We start from the raw sequence: 21,554 nt of genomic DNA on the forward strand, positions 1-21,554 counted from the left end.
ATGTTGCTAGATCTGTTGTCCCTCATCATCCCAAGGGAAAATTCCATCTTCTTCCTTGTGCCAAGAGCCTCCATGTTGTGATTTGTGGGCAAGATGTGGTAGAAAATGTTGCTTTCTACCAACGTTGTGGGTTGGTGTGTAGATTTGTTGGGCTCTATCCTTCCCTCCTGAATCTACATCATTGGGTGATTGAGTTTTGGAAGTCATTGGTTGTTGGTACCACCGAGATTTTTCCTTGTGCTAAGGGTTTTTTATTGCTTCCTTTGCATCTTTCGATGATCATGACTTGGTGTTGAGCAAGTTGTGGGATTGAGGCGTTAACTCTCTCTTGGTCAAACCATGGACAACTTCTTTTAACCCTCATACTAAACCACTCAATGTGCATCTGATAGGCGTTTTTCTTAACATTCTTCCCCTTCAATTTTGGGAGAATTCTTGTTATGAGGTCATTGGCAACTCTATTGGCCGCTTCTTGAAGGTTGATGATACCACTTCCTTCATGGGTCATTCTACTTTTGCTCACATTTTACTCAACATTGACATCTCTATGCCTCTCCTTGGGGATGCGGTTCTTATGGTTGCGATAGGCCATGGACTCAAATCATTGGATTATGACTGCCTCCCCTTTTATTGTCATAGATGCTTCTCAATTGGTCACTAAGCTACGAATTGTTCTTCTCACGTTGTAAAGGTGTCATTACCTGGTGGAAGGATGCTTATGGTGATCATTTGACTATCAATGCTTGTGATTCTGATGACTCTTCTCGTGTTGATGAGATGACTCCTCCCCGAATGACATGGTGCCTCTTAATGTTGTCATGGCCTCCTCAGTACCCGTGGATCTAGTCATGTTGTTATTGGTGTGACCTCCTTTGCCCTTGTGGATTTTACTCTTGTTTCACCTGTTCTGCTGCAACCTTTGATGGTTGGTCAACAATTTGGTCCAGGTGTTGATAGACCCTCTAAGGGGATTTTCCCTCTTGATCCCTCTTTTAATGATGTTCCTGACAATAGTATGGCCTAAATTGTTGTTTGTTGTAGGTGAAAAGGTAAATCTTCCTCCCCCAAAAAAACTCTTCCCCAAGTTGTGGGTGAAATTTCTTCCACTCTTTTGTTGTGTTCCTAGCTATATTGCAAGTGTGTTGTTGAAGGTTTGTTTTGCCCTTTGTTTTGCTAATAGTGATCTCGTGATCTGTTGTTAGTGGCATGTTTGGCTTGAGTTTGTATAGGGTCAACACCCTTGTTTTGTTGCTTATTTTAATAAAAAACAAATATAGTATATGATTCAACATATTTGAATCTACTTTGTGTATTGTAATATTTAAACAAGTTTCAATATCCATTGTCCCTTGGTGTAGACTTGATGGATATGTCTTTAGTAGTTGCTCCACTATGGCTAACTCACCAAGAATGCTTGAACACAATTGTTCCATTATGCTTGTTGCATACTTCCAAACCAACTTCTTTGGTTGTAGTAGATTCTCCATAATTATTGAGAAACCTTATTGAGCAACCAAGTGCAATGTATTACTTATACTTCTAGGTGTAATATTGTTAACAGTTGCTTTATGTCCAAAACTCTCAATGCTTGTTCAAAGATGTATTACAATGTTATACACACAACCATTGACCCTCCTACTAGGTTGCTTGTTATTAAAATAAGCAGAAAATAAGGGTGCTAGCCCTTTATACAAACAACTCATAGGCAACAAAAAAGAAAGGTGGCAAAACAAGGGTGTTGACCCTTAAGAAACCTAGGTTTAACAGTCCTTTAACAACAAGTCAAAATATTGTTGTTAAAAGCTTGCCAAACCATCAATAGACCAAAACCTCGACTCGAGTGGGAAGAGACACCCAAAACTTGACAAGGAGGAGTTTGGGGGGTGGTGGGGGGGCGGGGGCTTACCCTTTTGCCTTTGACAAACAACAATTGAAACAATGCTATTATTAGGAACATCATGATAAGGATCAAGCCAAGAAATCCCCGCAAAGTTTATGTTCACAACAAGAGTAAGACTATTGTTGCAAAACCGCAATAGGAGTAGATTCACTAGAAGCAAACCACTACTGCAAAACAAGAGAAACAAGTGAGGGAGCCTTGGGGCCAGAGGAGGCCACATCAATAGCAATGAGAGGGCTAGCAAGGGCCTCAACAACAAGACAAGGCACAACCTCATCCTAGGAGGAGTCATCATCCTTCTGTGAGGAGTCATCAGAATCAGAAGCCTTGACAATCAAGTGATCAACAATAGCATTTTTCCACCTAGTAGCAGTACCTCTATGGCATGAATGAGAACAATCTGAAGCTAAGTGACCCATTAAGAAGCACCTCTGACACTGAAAGGGGAGGCCCTCATAATCCAATGATTGAGTCCATGGCCTATCCCCAACCATTAGAACCACATCCCCAAGGAGGGGCATAGAGATATCAATGTCGATTAAAATACGGGCAAAGGTAGATGACCCATGGTAGCCGTGGAATCATCAACCTTCAAGAAATGACCAATAGAGTTACCAACGACCTCATAACAAGAATGCTCCCAGAAATGGAGGGGAAGATTAGGAAGGCGAACCCATACTGGATGCACATTGAGTGGTTCAATAAGAGGGTTAAAAGAAGCTATCTAGGTTTTGAGAGAGAGAGTTAACTCCCCAAGCCTACAACTTGCACAACACCAAGTCACAATCATGAGAAGAAGCAAAGGCAACAATAAAAAAGCCTATAGCAAAAGGGTAAAGATCAATGCTACTAGCAACCAAGGGCTTCCAGGAATCACTCACCAAATGATTGAGGTTAAGGAGAGAAGGCCAAACCGCAACAAATCTGCACACCAGCACACAACATTGGTAAAAACCAACATTTTCCACCACATCCTAACCACAAACCACCACACGGGAAGTCTTGGCACAAGGAAGAGGACAGTTCCCCTTAGGAGGATGAGTAGAAGATCTATTTACATGAGCAAAGCTTCACCTACCAGCAAAAAAGAAGGAACCTTAACACCTGCAAAATTCCAAACGAGACCACCATCATCAGCAGAGGTAACGACAGCAACACCGGACGGAGCAACCACAACACTAACACCCACAAACAGAGGTAGGGTACCATCACAAGCACCCAAAGACAGAGGCCCAAAATCCTCGTATCCCCATAAAACCAGGGGTTGTGATGTCAGTAGTAGAGACCGTTGTAGAGGCCACTACAGCGAGAAATAGAGCAACGGCCACAGACAGCGGAGCAGCCACGGACCGAGTAGAGTTAGTCGTTGCTGCAGGCAGAGCGGGAGACAACGGAGCGAGAGACATTTCAAAAAACTTTTGGGAGTCCTACTAGGTTGTTCATGCTCAATTGTCATTTGTAATTTTGATGTTGTTGCCCTTATTTTTCTACCAAATTTCTTCTATCTTTTTTTCTTCTAAATTCTTGATTCACCCACTAATATCCCTATTTACTAGTGTCGCAATCTTCCTCATCGAAGGAACTACCTCCCTTCTTTTTTAATGATAAAATTCCTCTCTTCTTAAGTAGTGTTGATAGGTGTCCATAACTTGTTCAAAAGATTCATTCAATGAAGGTACAAAGAATGCTGGTAACAATTGTGGACCTTGGCTTATCTCTTTCATGCATATCCTCCCCTCCTACTATTCCATGAGATCGCATGTCTCTGCACTCATTTTTTAGCCAACCTACAAACATTATTAGAAAATAGGAGAGGGATGTTATTCCATGGTATTGGTGTGGTGAAAGTACCCCTTTAACACCCCCATCTTCTTAGAAGGCACCAATGTCTATGCCTTATCTCGTTGACTACCATTTCGTAAACTTTTATGTAAGTTCATAATTTTGTTGTTTCTCTCCCTATCCTCTTCTCCTATTGCGACACCCCTATGTCATTACTCTCCAATAGCTATTAATTGATTTTCTATTTTTTATCCTCCACACAATTTCCTACATAAAAATAACCTCCTACAATAGATCTAACAAAAAAAATGAATTAAATCTAAGTTTTTTTTAATATATAAAAACTAATAATATATCGTATAAATTTGTTAACTATAAACACAATTTTTAATATGTATCTTATATATACACATATACACACAGTTATATATAAGTATATATGACTATATATAAATACAATTGCACAAATTTTATATATATATATATATATATAAAGTACCAAGTGTAAATTTTAAAACTAAAAAAAAGGGTAATTCTATATATTTTTTAAAATGGCTGAAAAAATATCAATATACCAATAAATGCTTGTGTAATAATTTTGATTAAATATAATATGTCAAGTGGGAGTGAGACAAACAATGGATAAGTGTGCACTTCAAGGCCCAAGTAGAAGAGATGTACATTTATTTATAATATTTTAAATTTCATTAAAGTGGTCATGTGGATGTGTCTTTTCAAAAGCTTGAATTTGGTAAAATTTGTACACACAATTTATAAAACATTATGTTATTTACTTTTAAAATCTCTCATAATTTATTAAGTGGTCCTCCATTTTTTATTGGCAATAAAGGTGGGTTTTTTTTTAAGTTCAAATAATTTTACAAAAAGAGATTTAGAGATCAAGAAGGATGCCTCCCCTTAAAATGTGGAACAGTTGCCCCCATAATAAAGTACTTGGATAGAATTGGTTTTAGAGTTTATAGTTGGAAATTCAGAGTTCATCCAATCTCCCTACATTCTACTTTATAGTTCACAATTAAAAAATTATGTTATATAAATTCGCCATTATAAAATTATGTTATATAAAGCCATCCACCACTGCCATTCACATGGTAAATGATATTGTGTGGATTGACCATATTATTTTCATATTCAATTGTATTATTAGATCTAATAATCACATGCCATTTGTTTATATTGATAAGAATGAGAGCTGATATTTACCGATAAATGGTGTATCTATTTCATGTTTTTGTTATCAGACTGGACATGAAGTAGACGCAAAGTCCACCTTAAGCAATCAAAAGCTCGTAATCACTTTGTGTATAGCATCATCAAATTTTCTAAAAAGGATTTTTGTTGGTTACTTCTTTTCGACTTGTCTATTGGATCATTATATCAGTATGGAAAAGTCATTATCTCGCACATGTAACTGTTTGCCAGTTATGTACTGCTGCACCAAACTGCAATTTGGAATCCAATAACATGATCCATGAACAGGTCCTTTAAATCAGAATTTTGTCCTTCTAAGTAGGACATCAAATTTCTTTTTTTAAGTATTCCATCATATTTCAGTAGTTTCAAATGTCAATAATACATCATAATAATCCTTCTCGGTAGCTACATCATCCTTTAAAAACTTCTACACATTAGCTTTCATTTTTGGTGATGAAATAATTAAAAAACTAATATCAAATAAACATTTAAGTAGAATTCATTGTAAAAAACATGATTTCAAACGCAGTCACTCCCACCTCTGCAGCTGCTAACGCCGCTTTTGCTGCTGATGGTATCCAAGTCTATCTCTAGGGATTCTGTGCCCTTTGCAGCTCTGCCTGGAGCAGCCCTTCATTCTGTTGTGGCCCTTCAATCTGCAGCTGACCCTCTTGCAGCCCTTCATTATGTGTCGGACCCTCTTGCGGTTCTTCATTATGAGGCTCACTCTACGGATGTGCATGGCTTTGCTGTGTCTGGTGTGGTAGCGACCCTTCCTGCCGTGAAGGCTCCCGTTTCTAACCCTATGCCTGTGGATATTGTCGGCTGTGAGTCAGGGAAAAATGTGGATGCTGTGGAACTTAGCCCAAGTCCTCTTTTGAAATAATCTACTAAGGCCCGCAATTATGCTTTGTTCCGACTGAGAAGTAGAGTAAAAAAAGGAAGGATCAATCCTTGAAAATTGCTTGGATCCGGACTCATTTTCTATTTATTGTTTTCTTATTTAACTCTTGACCCGAAGAGTCGCTTCAATTTGAGTGGCAAATAAATGAAAATTGAAGTTCAATTCTGGACTCTTTGGTACATAGAGGAGATGATAATATTTCGGGCGCATATGTGAAAAAAGGTGTAAAAAACAATAGTCATCTACTTCATTGTATTCTTTTAAGATATTATACCCGTGTTTTCTAATAGATAAAGAATGATATGGAGTGTTTGCGAACTGCCAAAGAATATCGGTATGGTTCCATAAGTAACATTTCGTGTTGGTGGAAATATACTGGCTATATGGTCTTTCCCCCCAGACAAATGTTATGTCAAAACTTTTTCTGGTATCTACTGATACGAGATCTATCAATTTGTATATTAAGAAGACTTTCCCCCCTCATTTCAAAATCCTTCAATGGATACGCGCAAAAAACGGGCTACTAGATATGGATCTACTCGCCCCCAACGTGTGTTTCAGCCTCTTTCTTGTGCCAAATCCTCTCTAGTCATTGTTTGTGGCAAGGACGTGGTAGATAATGAGGATTTCTACCAGAGTCGTGGTTTGCCTACTCTTCCTGACCTTCACAACTGGGTCCATACCTCTTGGAAATCTTTGGTGTCTAGTAAGATCAAACTCTTTCCTTGAAAAAAAAAAATAGCTAATTTTGCTTCATCTGATGACCAAAATATAGTTCTCGTGCAACCTTAGCCCTGGGGAGAGAGAGCATTCTCTTTCCATCGAACCTTGAACTCCCTCTTTCAATCCTCTCACTGGAACACTCTTTGTGTGTCCAGTTTGGGTCAGACTACCTAATCTTTCCCTTTAGTTCTGGGAAGAAACTTGTTACAAGGCCATTGGCAACTCAATCATTTTTTGAAGGTTGATTCAACTTCCCGCATGGCTCACTCCACCTTTTCTCACATTATTGTTGACATTGACATCTCCAAACCTCTTCATGGGGATGTGGTTTTGATGGTTAGGGACAAGCCTTGGACACAACCACTAGATTATGAGGGCCTTCCCTTTCATTGTTGTCGTTGCTTTGCTACCGATCATCTGGCTTTGGATTTCTCTTTGTCGCGTGAGCAAGGTGCTGCTACTTGGTGGAAGGATGCTAAGGAAGATCACTTAACCATTGAGGTTCCCTCTGAGATGGACTCTAACTAAGATTCTATTGATCATTATGATCTAGGTGTGACCCCATCATGCCTTGATATTCCTTCTGCAATTCCTTATGTTCCTAGCTTGGCTTTGGTCGTGCAAGTTGCTCCCTCAAAGCTACTGTCTTCTCTGGTGGTCAAGGATATGCCTCAAAACCCTATAGCCCCTCCTTTGGTGGTTCTTGATCCTCCAATTGGGGGATCACCTCTTGTTTCCCCTTTAACGGGGTGATGGATGATAGCATTGCTTGGATGGTAGTTCGTAGAAAGAAGAAAGATCGTCCTCCTCCCCTTCCACTTTCGGAGGTGGCGAAAGAAAATTTTGTTGTATAGGATCGGGACCCTTGTCTCCCACCGGTTCCCAGCTCCGGTCAAAAGCTCCTTTTCTCTTCTTTTTCTCAATCTCACCTCTCATGAATTTCGCTCTTTTTGCCTTGATGGCTTGACATGTTATGGGTCTGGGCTCTTCCCATGTTTATCAATCAAAACATTTAAGTAGAATACTTGAATGCCTTTGTTAAAAATTTGGCATGCAAAAATGCTATTGACTCAAAAAGGAGTCATCATATGATGGTCATTAATATTTACAACACTTCATTTCTGTCATCTAAAATACTACACAAATCCACTTCTGCCATGTGATGGGATTCGATCCCTTGATTCAACTGAATTTCAAATTTAAACTATGGTTGATCTAGAGAATCAGTTATATGATGCAAAAGTCCCTGTTGCTGCTCAATTCCTATCATCTCCACCAACCCATGCTGATAACATGGGTTTTCTATGAAAAACACCACAGGTCTCCTGATTTAGTATAAACTAGCATAAACCGCAGAATTTTACTTAATACATAAGGTGGTTAGAACGTAAGTCACAAGGTTCGAATTCGAATTCGAATTCGACAGTCATGAAATTCGGATAAAATTCGACAAAAGAAAAATTCGAAAAAAAAATCGGATAAAATTCGCCTTATATAATTTTGTTTATTTTTTAAATGTGTATACTTCTAATAAATTTGACTAGCTGATGAAGCAGTTGCAGAGTGCAACCCAGCAGTTGCAGAAAATACCTGCGAGTGCGACCCAGCAGTTGCAGAGAATACCCGCGAATCGCGACCCAACAGTTGCAGATACAGAGAATACCTGCAACCCAGCAGTTGCAGTCTAGCAGATACAAAGAATAGCAGCGCTTCATAGAGAAAATCTGCCGAAAATATTAAAAAAACCCCCTAAACGCTTTTCAAAAACCTACAAAAACTCTTTTTAAATTTTTACTCTAATTTTAAAAAATGACGTCATGGCCATACAAATTTATGGCTGAATTTGAACGAATTTTTTATAAAAGTTTGGAATTCGATAAAAATCGAGCTTCCTTCTTGAAAACCGCCGATTTCTGTGACTTAGGTTAGAACCATAACCCATCAGTCTCGCGATTTATTATAACCATCCTAAAGACTTTCTGACTGGCAGACAAACAGTTCTCTTTTCCTATTAAAAATACATGTCATTTATATTACCGGAGTATCTGTGGACATCAGCAGATCTGCATATGAAGGTAGTAGACATGAAATTAGTCTATTCTGTCATACATCATCTTTGTTCAGTAAATGCAATCAAGCACTTTTACCACTAATTATTGGTCACACAAATATTGATAGAACAGATGAATGAATATATAAAACTGCATATTCAGTACCCCACTATCATAGAGGTGAAATAAAACATCAACTATTACTGATGAAACCACAAGATAACCAAAAGAAATAGACCAATGATCTCCATCGAGGAAAAAGTATCTGAAGGCTCAATTGAGGAAAATCCTGCACGAGGAGAAATAATCAAATACATAAAAACCAACATACAGGAGGTGTTATGGCTCATCTTAGAACAATGGCAGTGCAAAATACATACACGTAATCACTCTCCTAATCAATAACTAGTACTTGCCCCACAGTTTCTATTGGTGTTTCAAAAATTACAGCTTGACCTGTACAAATTTGGTGTTCTGCAGATTATGACATTGCCATATGACAGATGGGAAAATTTACTGTAACAGCTCTTCTTTATAGGTATTGGCATAACTTATATTAACGAAGGTCAATTACATCAAATTTCAATGACGGATCAATAAGAACATGAGAACAATGCTCATAAATTGGGCTGCCATCTGGAGGTTCTTCATGAGGATGAAAACCACGCTGCTGGCATTGTTTTATGACATTAACACCCCCAGGATCTGATAAGCGGAAAATGCCATATTTTCTGCAATGCCACAGCAAAACTGATCAACAATTGGAACAAAAAATTACACAATAAAATAATTAAATGAGCATAACCAAAGGATTAAAAGCATACCGTGTTGTGTCTGTAGGTGCCATAACAATAGCAACAGCTTCTGGAAGCATAATCTGCAACCATCAGGTAAAGATATTGAATAACAAATTTCTTGTACTACCTACATTAATTACGTAAACACGGCGTATATTATTATCGCATATTTCTAGGGGTATGATGGTATATTAGGAAAGTAATTTTAGACTCTTTTATAGTTAAAAGACAATGTTAACATGTGCTGTGAAGGATTCTGTGCAAATGAGCTCTGAATGATGAATTCGCTATTATCATAGATCATTCATCAAATGGATTATATCAATATGATCTATTTAAATTGCAATGCCTACTGCTTTTTTCCCTGTTATACAATCATGAATCGTGTATTGTATAATGCTTGCTATGCTTGAACCTGAAGCCTTGGACATTTTGTCTCTTTTGATCTATAATGGATCAGGTCAAATTTTCTGACAAACTGATAATGAACTGACAGCATTTGCAATATGGAAAGCTGCAAAAAACACCATATTACTACATAACTATGATTGCAGACAGGATGTTTAGGGAGACTGTTACGAGTGTGGTCCTGTTCCATTTCCCTAATAAAGAGTGTAAATCCTTTCATAGAGATTAGGAAAGAGCTGAGTAGAGACCTCTGATAGTGAGCATTGCACTCATTGAGCAATTATCTCAATCCATAGGGCACTATATGGCTTCCAATGAATTGTTGATAAAACAGAGCTGTGTACATCAGGTTAGATGTTAAGGAGTGCCAAAGAGGCAAAACACTTTAGAGAAATTTGAAGCAAATAGCCTCAAAGAAAGAAAGATGGAACTATATTGATGTCCATAAATGACCAAAACGAGTATACATGAAACTCTAATAAAAAATTAAATCTTAAAGGAAAGTAGCATCATCCAAAAGAAGATCAAGGGGAAATAAGAATTACATTACATTTTATACAAAAGTAGCTGTGTAGGCATTGTGATGTAGAAGATCAATCAGACGAGAAATTCTAGAAGTGAAATCACAAACTGCAGCCAAATGATTAGCAAGATAAGGGAAAGGAATTCAAATCAAAGAATTTGAACACTTCTGATGCGGATGACAAAGTAGTTTGCTCACTGTTAAAGAATAAAGAGGAAAGCAAGCAAATGAAGCAACAAAGGTTGAAGTATAGTAGGAAGCTCTTCTACATCAAGATCCATGTGAACAACAGTAAGGTAAGTGCACATTTTGATTCTGATTTATAAAGCAATTTGGTTGTCCATGAATTGGTGCATAGGCTTGGAATTGGAATATACAAACAACATCTGTCATCCATAGGATTAGTGGATTAAAACGAACTACAAAAATGAAGTTTTGCTCTTTGAGAACATTAATTTTGGATCATTGCACACTAAGTCACAGAAATCGGCGATTTTCAAGAATGAAGCTCGATTTTTATCAAATTCCAAACTTCTATAAAAAATTCGTTCAAATTCGGCCATAAATTCGTACGGCCATGACGTCATTTTTTAAAATTAGAGTTAAAATTTAAAAAGAGTTTTTCTAGGTTTTTGAAAAGCGTTTAGGGGTTTTTTTAAAGATTTTCAGCAGATTTTCTCTATGAAGCGCTGCTATTCTTTGTATCTGCAAGACTGCAACTGCTGGGTCGCGGGTATTCTCTGTATCTGCAACTGTTGGGTCGCGATTCGCTGGTATTCTCTGCAACTGCTGGGTTGCACTCGCGGGTATTTTCTGCAACTGCTGGGTCGCACTCTGCAACTGCTTCATCAGCTAGTCGAATTTATTAGAAGTATACACAATTAAAAAATAAACAAAATTATATATGGCGAATTTTATCCGATTTTTTTTTTTTCGAATTTTTCTCTTGTTGAATTTTATACGAATTTCATGGCCGTCGAATTCGAACCTTGTGACTTAGATTGCACATATATGATGCATTCAAAAAGTCCTTATATGCAGATTACAGATGCAATCTTTGAGAAAGAATCAACATCAATACACCAAGAACTATCAAGTAATTTTTGTATGGTAGGAAACTCCAGGTTTAGGGTGAAAATAAAAAACAAGCTAATTATTACAAGCCAGCATCAGGTGGCTTCAAGCTCAACGAACAAGAGGAAGAAACCACGGAGGCTACTGTCAAAGACCCATTCCTTAGTCTTCTCCATAGCTGTTTACTTTTGTGGAACCTAAAGACTCCCAAACTACAATGCAACTCCATAAAGATGACAGTTGTGAGGAGATTTGGGGGGATTGTTATGGTGTAGAGCCATTCTAAAGCCATATTCAAAAGTGTAGCAGGAAACTGGGATGAAGTTAATAAAGGAATAAAGCAATAGAAGGTATACACATGACTCTTGGAGGTTTCACCATTGTTAGGTTTTCTCTTGGCAGTCCTTTTTATTCTTATGGATGATTTTAATTTTTATACCAATCTTATTCACATAGTTACAAGACTTGGACTTGGTGCGGACTCGGCAAGGGTGACTCGACTTGGGACTCAAGACTCATGTAATGTCCCCTTTTTAGCAGTCAGCAGGCAGGTTGTTGTTAGCCCGTTATGCCATGGTCCTGAGGGCTAACCAGGACTTTGCAGGGATCATTGATGATTTTGGCCTGGGCAAATTCAGTTTCAGGCCAATCGGAGTTGATTTGACAGGGTTTCCAGGAACTTACTATTTATAGTAAGTCAGTTTGGGCGCAGCGACTGGTAAATTTTGATGCAATTTTAGTAGGCGATATTTTGGTGCATATTATTCTTCACCTGGATTGCAATTTTAATGCATGATTAATTTATTTGGGCATTTAATGAAAAGTACTAAAGTTAAATTTAATTATTTAACTTTAATATCTTATTTAATGTCGGAGACTATAGTTTAAAAGGAAAAATTAAAAAGTACCCTCTCAAATGGGAGACATAAGGTTTATTCTTATTTTATTATAACTTTCTAATATCCCACATTCGTGATGCATTGGAATTGGAGCCCAAATGAAGTAATAAATAAAGGCATTGAATGCTGGAAACTCATCTTGGTATTGGTATTTCTTGGAAATTGTGCTGGAGATTTGTCTCAGGCTTTTGAAGACGTCATCCTTCATTAGCAGCGCTTTCCACACCTGTGAAAGACCGGGCCTGGAAGGTTTTTCTTAAAACCAAATTGATTGAAGAAGTTTATCGGCTGGAAATATGAACATGGCAGGTTACACGACAGGAGTTTGACAGGTACACTTTGCATTTTCTTTACATATACAGTGTAGGGAAAGTTAAGGCATTATGGCATGAATTTTGGCAAGGACTGGGTATCTTTCCTCAGCCGTAGAACATTGAAGTACTAAGTGTGAACCATTCTTAGCAAAGGGAAGGACGGAGTGAGGTTTCTGGAAACTAAATCAAAGCGAAATCTTTTCAATCTGCTGGTCATGGAATATACTTCTGTGGGTGCATTTTGTATTGGACTGGGCATATTCTATCACACCACTGTTGGGCGTGTTTACCTTGGCTGGGTATTAGTAACTACATTCTGCTGGGCGTGTTTACCTTGGCTGGGCATTGGCATCTACATTCTGCTGGGCGCAAATACTTTGGCTGGGCGTTAGTAACTATATTGTGCTGGGCGTGATTAATGCTATAGCTGGGCACAGTTACTGACAATGGTAACAGATATTAACTGGGATGTGGTATATTATTGCTGCTGTTGGGCGATGTGGAATGCTTCTGTGTGTAGGCAGCATAGAGAATATCAACGATTGCACGTGGTAACCAGCATTGAAAGCCAACCTTGTAAGCTGTTACAGTCACAGTCCCTCTTTTTCAGTGCACCGGTTGTATGAGAAAAGGACCTGCGGACAGCTGGAGATTGAATGCCATTTTGGCTCTTGACTGCACGTGGGAATTACAGATGGTTGCTGTTGCAGTCTTGGACAACACCAGAGCCGGCTGAAAGCAAACGCCAAGAAAATATCTCCAGGTTCCTTGGCCCGAACTTTATAGTTTGGTATTTAAATTCAAAATACACTGAAAAAAACTCTATATACCTCGTGAACACTGCCATGATAAGTGTAATTAAATCAGCGAATAATAAAGTGTTGAGTGCTCATTATTAAATTCAGATTGGTCCGAAAATGCGAGTAGTATGTTAGTCATGTATTTTGCATTATCCTAGCATGTTGATGTAATGTAAGAAACCAAAAAAACTCCAAACAAAAACGCACCAGGGACAACTTAACTACAGGGGCAACCAAACAAAATCAGAAATTATAGTCATCCTGATTGCAGAATAAGACAACCTATTACAACTCAGCAACAAAACTCAGCGCAGAGTCGACAAAGACTAAACAAGTGAAAAACCCAAGAAATTTAGAGATTTTTAAGGATTTAAAAATTGTTTCATGCACCCTTTATTAAATAAACCTTAAAGACACAACAACATCATCAAATAGAAGCTAATTTGATCACATACACAAGTATACATCAATCACAAGTATAAACGCAAATTATAGTTGAAGGAAATAGCACACTTAGATGTATAAATATTGTCAAATATATACAAAACTCAAGGAATATGAAATCCATGACATCAAATGTTCCAAACAAATATCAAAACAATAATTAGAAGTCTATGGATCAGAGGAGCCTACATCCCTCCTACGAAGGTATCTAAGGTAGCAGCCAAAATATTTTTTTAACTATGAATATGCAGAACTTTGCAACAAGGGATATGTATTATGTAGATTTTTATAATCATGATTCATCATTGGCCTATTACTTGCTTAGACTTATAGTTTGATGGGGTTTGAGGGCAACACCAAAATGACATTAAGGGTAGCACCCCTCGTGGGGGGTTGAGGGTGAGAAAGGGAGAGGTAGAGAAATAGGCCTAGATCTTGGGGGAGAGAGGAGAGATTGAGATAGAGAGAGATAGAGAGTGGGGATAGACGAAGAGTGATAGGGAGAGAGATAGTTCTAGAGTTCAAGGCAGATAAAGTAAGTGAGATAGAGAGAGTGAAAGAATGCTGATAGGAGCCTATTCATTACTGAACTTTGACTGTCTGAAAATTTATAAGATCTTCTCAAACATAGAATTTGCATTATAATTCCTAGAGATCTGAAACCACTCTCAAACAGCCTACCAATATATACATGAAATATAACTTGTATAACTTATACTTAAATTTTATATATGATTGTATATATTCTAATGAAGAGAGACTGATTTGAAGACAAATATGGGGAGCTATATCTGTTAAATTTTGTAACGTCGGTCGTACTTTTTCATGCTTCCGATATATATATATATATTAATTTGATTACATATACTAATATGTTAACGTTAACTAATGATAAATAAAACCAAAGTTAACTTATCGTGTTTGACCAACGGTTACACCATTCATGGTATCGGGTGGTAAAGCGATTCTCAAACAAGTCGCACTCCTTCCAATCGAGTAAGTAAACGGTGACTAGTTTATATACTATGGTGAGAGGTACGTAGGGAAGAGAGTGGGAAGACATATCTCTTCACTACGTAACCCCTCATCCACTTATATAGCATGCTTACATTGAGGGGGATGCATACACCGAAATTGATAAGTGTGGTGCATCTTTAAAACACGCTATAGCAGATAAAATACAACTTTCAGATCATATCTCCATCTCTTCTATTTTGATCACAAAATTTTGAAAGAACTTAACATGGTATCAGAGCGAAGTTAAGGAAGATCATATTAAAATTCTGTAATGATCTCATAAACTTTCACCAAGCTCTTGCTAAGATCACATTCCCATAATTCTAATGGCAACCGGAGTTAGGTTTGAAGATAGATTAGATGGAGCATCAAATTTTGTATCTTGGAAATTCAGGATCATGCTTGTTTTGAAAGAAAATAAAATTGACTCCCATGTCAAAAGTGAAATTCCTGAACCCTCTGATGATACAGAGAAAATTCAGTGGAGCAAGGACAGTGAGAAGGCCCTTAAGATAATTGTGGATTCAGTAAGAGACCACACTGTACCAGTCATTTCTAAATATGAGATGGCCTTTCAAATGTTCAAAGCACTAGCTGACATTTATGAAATCAACAACACTAGCAGGGTTCTCACCCTAAAGAATCAACTACACCATATAAAGATGAATAAAGGAGAAACAGTTAGATCCTATTTCTTGAGGATCACTGAGCTTAGGGATCAACTATCCACTATTGGACATCTAGTAGACAACAAAGAACTTGCTATGATGGCCCTAAATGGACTTCCTACCTCATGGGAATCGTTCTTTCAAGGAATCAGTGCTCCTTCTAAATTTCCTAAGCTTGATAGATTGAAAACCAATTGCATTCAAGAGGAATCTCGGCTTGTCACAAGAGGAATAAAACGAAACAATGGCAATGAAGACATTCAAGTTCTAAACTCTAATTCCCACAAGAAAGGAAAGAAGAAGAACTTTAAGAGAAAGATGGACAACAACTCAAATGGGAAGAGGTCTTCAAAGAAGAAGAGAGACATTTCTAAAGTACAATGTTTCAGATGTGACCAATATGGGCACTATGCAATGAAGTGTCTAGACAGGATCAAACAACAAGCTTCAATGGCAGAAATTAAGAAAGGGAGTAATTCTGAGAAGCTAGTCTTCTACTCAGCTTCTAGGAAGACCTGGATATATTTTCTAAGGTACAAAGAGTCTGAAGAAATCCTTTCTAAATTTAAGGAATTCAAAGCTCTTGCAGAAAATATGACAGGTAAGAAAATCATGACCTTAAGAACAGACAATTGGGGGAATACACTTCTGATATGTTTAAAGATTATTGTATAAATGTTGGGATTAAGAGGGAGTTTAACTGTACCTTATAACCCACAACAAAATGGGGTAGCTGAAAGAAAGAATAGGACTATAGTAGAAGTTGCTAGGGCTATGTTGTTTGACCAAAATATAGAAACCTCATTTTGGGCTGAAGCATCTAGGACAACTATGTACATTCAAAATAGATGTCCTCATTCTCTTCTTGACAATAAAACCCCTGAAGAAGCCTTTACTGGCAACAAACCTGACATAAGTCATTTCCGGATCTTTGGGTGCCCAATCTATATTCATGTCCCCAAAGAAAAGAGGTCAAAGTTAGAACCTTCTGGAAAGAAAGGAGTATTTGTTGGGTACAGTGAAACCTCTAAAGCCTACAGAATATACATACCTGGTCAAAGACAAATTGAACTAAGCAGAGATGTCATCTTTGAGGAAGACATAGCATTCAGAAGGTCCAAAAGCTCTAATGAATTAGAACACCAAGATCCTCCTACAAGCTTGGATGAGGATTCCACCCCTGAGATTCAGAGGGAGACCCCTGAAGATGCTGAGCATGAAGTTCAAGGCTTACCTTTAAAAGAAAATTATCCCGAAACTAGGAAGAGACCACTTTGGGCTAAAAGGATACTTCAAGAAGCTGAAAATTATGCTGCTCCAAAGGGGACCTTCAGAGAAAGTAAGAGACCTCCAGTTATACTGCCTTGATGAGTGCGATCATTGATGCATAACCTTCCTGTGTTGGAGATGTGCTCAAGCATCAAGTTTGGAAAGATGCTATGTCAGAAGAGTATCGATCAATTCTGAAAAATGATGTTTGGGATATTGTGCCTAGGCCTAAAAGCAAATCTATGGTATCTTCTAAATGGCTCTTCAAAATCAAACATGCAGCAGATGGTAGCATTGAAAAGCACAAAGCAAGGTTTGTTGCCAGAGGTTTCTCACAGAAAGAAGGTATTGACTATGAAGAGACATTTGCTCATGTTGCCAGATACACTTCTGTCCGAGCAATTTTGGCTATTGCAGCATCTAAAGGATGGAAAGTCCATCAAATGGATGTCAAGACTGTTTTTCTTAATGGTAAGATTGAAGAATAAGTTTATTTGGAGCAACCTTAAGGTTTTGTGATTCATAAGTGTTGGTGTAAATAAATATTCATTATGGATATTATTACACTTAACTTAGGATAATGCATCTCTTTGTAGTTTGGATTTGAGACACTTAGGGAAGTGTGCACATAGGGATAGAGCTTGTAGGAGAAATTCCACCTTTTGTGGTCTTATTTTGCTGTTACACTCCACATTCGGTGGGTCATCCACCTCTTGTGGAATATTATATTATTTCTCCTACCTACCCCTAGTATTTCTTACCTACCCTTGTTTCTCATTGAGCCACATGTCATAATTGTGTGCTCGTACATCCATATGGCCTTGCCTATATAAGAAGGCCTATATTCATTGTATTGATGAATCCAGTTGATCATTTTCATATTGATGAGAATACAGTTTGTTCTTGTCATTCTTTTGTCTCTATTTTTATACTTTTCATTGTGCCCTTGATCTTGGCAAAATCTCACATGATATCAGAGCCATTGGGGCTTCATTGATTGGTTTTTGGAGACATCGCGGAAGGCTTCTATTTTCGGATCTGAGGAACTGTGCTTTTTGGAGGCATCTTGGAGCGTTTTCGACCTCACCATTACATCCGAGAGGCCGTTTCCATAAAAATCGAGTATAAATTCGACCTATTTTGGCGAAAATCAATTTTTGGGTGTGGAGGAAATTTTCTGCCCAATTAGGGCGGGTACGGTACGGAATTTTTGGATTCTTGTCAAAAAAAAAAATTTGAAAATTATTTTTTGGGATCCGTACCTTCTGCCCAGTCAGCATTTTCTTTGGAAATTTTTAGACCCCTCTCCGTTGAGCAGTTTGCATTTTTGGGTCAACTTTGGAGGCCCATAACTTGCTCAATTTTGCTCCTTTTTGGGTGCAATTTTTTTTTATTTGGGCTAATTTTTCGTGCTCTCCGCAGTGGTGTGGTTATTTTCTGGTTTTGGTGCACAAGTGTTTCGGAATTTTTGGATTCTCTCAGCTGTACCTGTCTAATCCTCAATTCTGCAACTTCAAAGGCCTCGTTTGAGCTCATACGACCTCCTTTTCAAGTGCCGTTTTTTTTTTTGAAAGTGCATATTTTTTCGTCTACTTTCATAATCTATGATCAGATTTCAGAGATTTTGAGTGGAAGTTGTACTTTCAGATATTGGTCTTCTTTGGCCTATTAGGTACTTGTAAAGTGCTTGGATCTTAGTTTAGATCTCTTGCATTATTAGTTTGAGTCTCTTTTGACCTTATTGAGGCAGTTGTAAAATTGAAATCAGAAGCCCACTTTGCCATTTTTTGCAAGTGGCCCATTGTATACGCACTAAGTATAAAGTGCCAAATCATCACTTTTGGGGTGGTTCTTTGATTGAGTGAATTTGGGGGGGTGTCTTGTGTGATTGTGCCTCTCTTTGTGCTCTTTCATTTTTGTTGCAATGAGTCCTCATAAATTTCCACCTTTAACTCCACATAATTATGCATCATGGAAAATTAAAGTATGGAGCAAATTAATGGAAAAAGGTCTCACGCATTACATAGATGGAACAATAGCAGCACCACCTGATCCTAAGGCTGATCCTAATGCTCAGTTAGAATGGCTCACTAAGAATTGCATGGCTCTTGGAACTTTGAGCAAGTATGTATCAGATGACCTCATCTTTCATATTGAAAAGTGTACTACAATCAAAGATGCTTGGGATATGTTTCAGAAATTGTATGGTCAAGTTGATGAAATCAGAGGTTATAAGATTGACAATGAGCTCACCAACTTGGATCCCAAGAGTTTTGATACAATCCAAGATTATGTCACCAAAGCAAATGAGCTAAGAGCAAAGCTTAAGGATTGTGGAATTGACAAAAAGGATGCTCAGTTGATATTCAACTTGTTGGACAAGCTTGCACCAGAATATGCAGCATTTGTGTCTAGCTTCCAAACTCATCGTTTGACAGTGGGGAGTTCCTATGTTATGCCTTCATTTGATACTTTCACAGAAATGTTGATATTGGAACAATCTAAGTTGTTGAACATGGGGCTTCTCAAGTCTTCAAAGTCCCAGGCTTTGGTGGCTAATCAAAGGAATCAAGGAAGTCAAGGCAAAGATTCCAACAAGAAGAAGAAGCACTCCAAGTCTAAGCCACAACAGGAAAAAGGACAATCATCCTCTCCATCACAAGGCGATTTTTCATCATCTTCCAAGAAGGGGACACCACCTAAGAAGGATAAGCCAACTTGTGCATATTGCAAGAAGTATGGTCATGATGAGCATCGATGCCAAACAAAGCAAGTTGATGAGTTAACTAATCTTCTCAAGAAAAACAACATCAACTTGCCATCCACCTACACAAAGAAGGATTCAACTCCTTCCTCTTCCTCACAGTCTAAGGGAAAAGGGCAAGCATTTGTGGCTACTACAGGTTCTTCACAGCAGTGGATACTTGACTCAGGTGCCTCATATCACATGGGTTCTACAAAGGAGCAGTTTTCTTCATTGGAGCCATCTAAGGTACCTCACATTTACAGAGGTGATGATACACAAGTAGAGGTTGAAGGGAAAGGTTCAGTTGACATGGATGATGGAACTTTTGAGAATGTTCTCTATGTTCCTAACTTGTCTACCAACCTTCTCTCTATCTACCAAATCACTAACTATGGGAATGGGAAAAAGGTTGAGTTTACACCAGATTCAGTTGTGGTAAAGGAGCTTGATGATGATGCCTTGGTAGTAGTGGGACAAGTCAATGACAACTCAAGGCTTTATTCATTCTCCCACTTTGTGCCAAGTTCACCTTCTAGGGCCTTGCTTACTCATTCAAATTCAGAAAGTAAGCTATGGCATGAGCGGTTTGGTCACCTCAACTACCGCTATCTTCAGTAGCTCAGCACTAAAGACATGGTCACAAGTCTACCTCGAATCAGTTTTTCAGAGGGTGTATGTTCAGGTTGTTCCATGGGCAAGCATCCTGAGGAGAAGTTTGATAAGGGGAAAGCTTGGAGAGCTTTGGAAGTTCTTCAACTTGTTCACAGCGATGTAGCAGGTCCATTTCCAGCACCTTCATTTAGTAAGGCCCGCTATGTCCTCACCTTCATTGATGACTACTCTCGCTTCACTTGGGTCTACTTTCTCATTCATAAGAGTGAAGTATTTGACAGATTTCAGGACTTCAAGACTCGTGTGGAGAAGCAATCCGGGAAAGTGGTCAAGATTCTTCGCACAGATAATGGAAGGGAATACGTGAACAAAAGACTTGAGGATTTTTGTACATTTGAGGGGATTGATCTTCAGCATTTTGTCACATACACTCCACAGCATAACGGAGTTGCAAAACGCAATAATAGAACTCTCAAAGAAATGGCTAGCTGTATGATTCATGCACGTTCTCTTGATCCCACCTTTTGGGCTGAGGCTATCAGTTGTGCCACACACATCCAGAATCGGGTTCCTCACAAAGCTTTGCAAGGTATTACTCCTTTTGAAGCTTGAGCTGGTAGGAAACCGATTGTGAGACATTTCAGAGTCTTTGGGTGTCAAGCATGGGCTCGTATACCTCCGCAAAAAACGCAAGGCATTGGAACCTCAAAGTTGGCCTTGCAGATTTGTTGGATATCCTGAGGGTGTTAAGGCATATAGATTGATGGATCCTGAAACACATGAGGTGTTCATTGAGAGGAGTGTTCACTTTGAGGAAAGCTCTCCTAGCTTAGCCTCTCTACCTCCTCCACCTTCCTCCATTGTGGATAGTGATGCTAGTGATTCAGATGATGAGACTTCTTCAACTCCGACTCGCAGGGTTACACCTCCGCAGGGTTCACTTGTAGTTGAGGAGCCTCGTTCTCCACCTCCACCTAGACCTCGTTGGGCTTGACAGACACTTGAGTCTGCGGGTTCTCTTGTTGGGGATCCTTCAGATACACGAAGAACTCGATCACAACATCAAAATCTTCCACATGCATTCATTGCTACCGCTTCCGATCCACAGACATTTCGGGAAGCATCAGGGGTTCATGAGTGGGACCAAGCTATGGAGGAAGAGTATAGTTCCTTGATGAGGAACAACACATGGGATTTAGTCCATCTCCCTAAGGGGAGAAAGATGGTTCGATGTAAGTGGATCTATCGGACCCAGTATGCTGCGGATGGTAGTGTGGATAAGTATAAGGCTCGGCTTGTTGCGAAAGGTTTCTCTCAGGTTGCTGGTGTTGACCATACTGAGACCTTTGCGCCCGTAGCCAAGATGAACTCCATTCGCTTGACACTTGCTATTGCTACAGCTCATGGT

The 21,554-nt window shown here is 38.6% G+C and overlaps 1 protein-coding gene across 4 annotated transcripts in view; it reads right to left on the bottom strand.

Annotated features, from left to right (window-relative positions):
* Nucleotides 1-8,852: 8,852 nt before the first annotated feature.
* The window catches only part of LOC131071364 (AMSH-like ubiquitin thioesterase 3), a 50,348-nt gene continuing 37,646 nt past the window's right edge, over nt 8,853-21,554 (bottom strand). For all 4 annotated transcript variants that reach the window (XM_058007173.2, XM_058007170.2, XM_058007171.2 and 1 more), the window contains exons 13-14: nt 9,400-9,452; nt 8,853-9,306 (exon numbers count right to left, since the gene is read on the bottom strand). In XM_058007173.2, the coding sequence (XP_057863156.2) occupies nt 9,132-9,306; nt 9,400-9,452 (228 nt within the window). In that variant the 3' untranslated portion in view covers nt 8,853-9,131. The remainder of the gene's footprint in view (nt 9,307-9,399; nt 9,453-21,554) is intronic.

Source organism: Cryptomeria japonica, chromosome 2 (assembly GCF_030272615.1).
Source record: "Cryptomeria japonica chromosome 2, Sugi_1.0, whole genome shotgun sequence".
NCBI classification, from domain to species: Eukaryota; Viridiplantae; Streptophyta; class Pinopsida; order Cupressales; family Cupressaceae; genus Cryptomeria; species Cryptomeria japonica.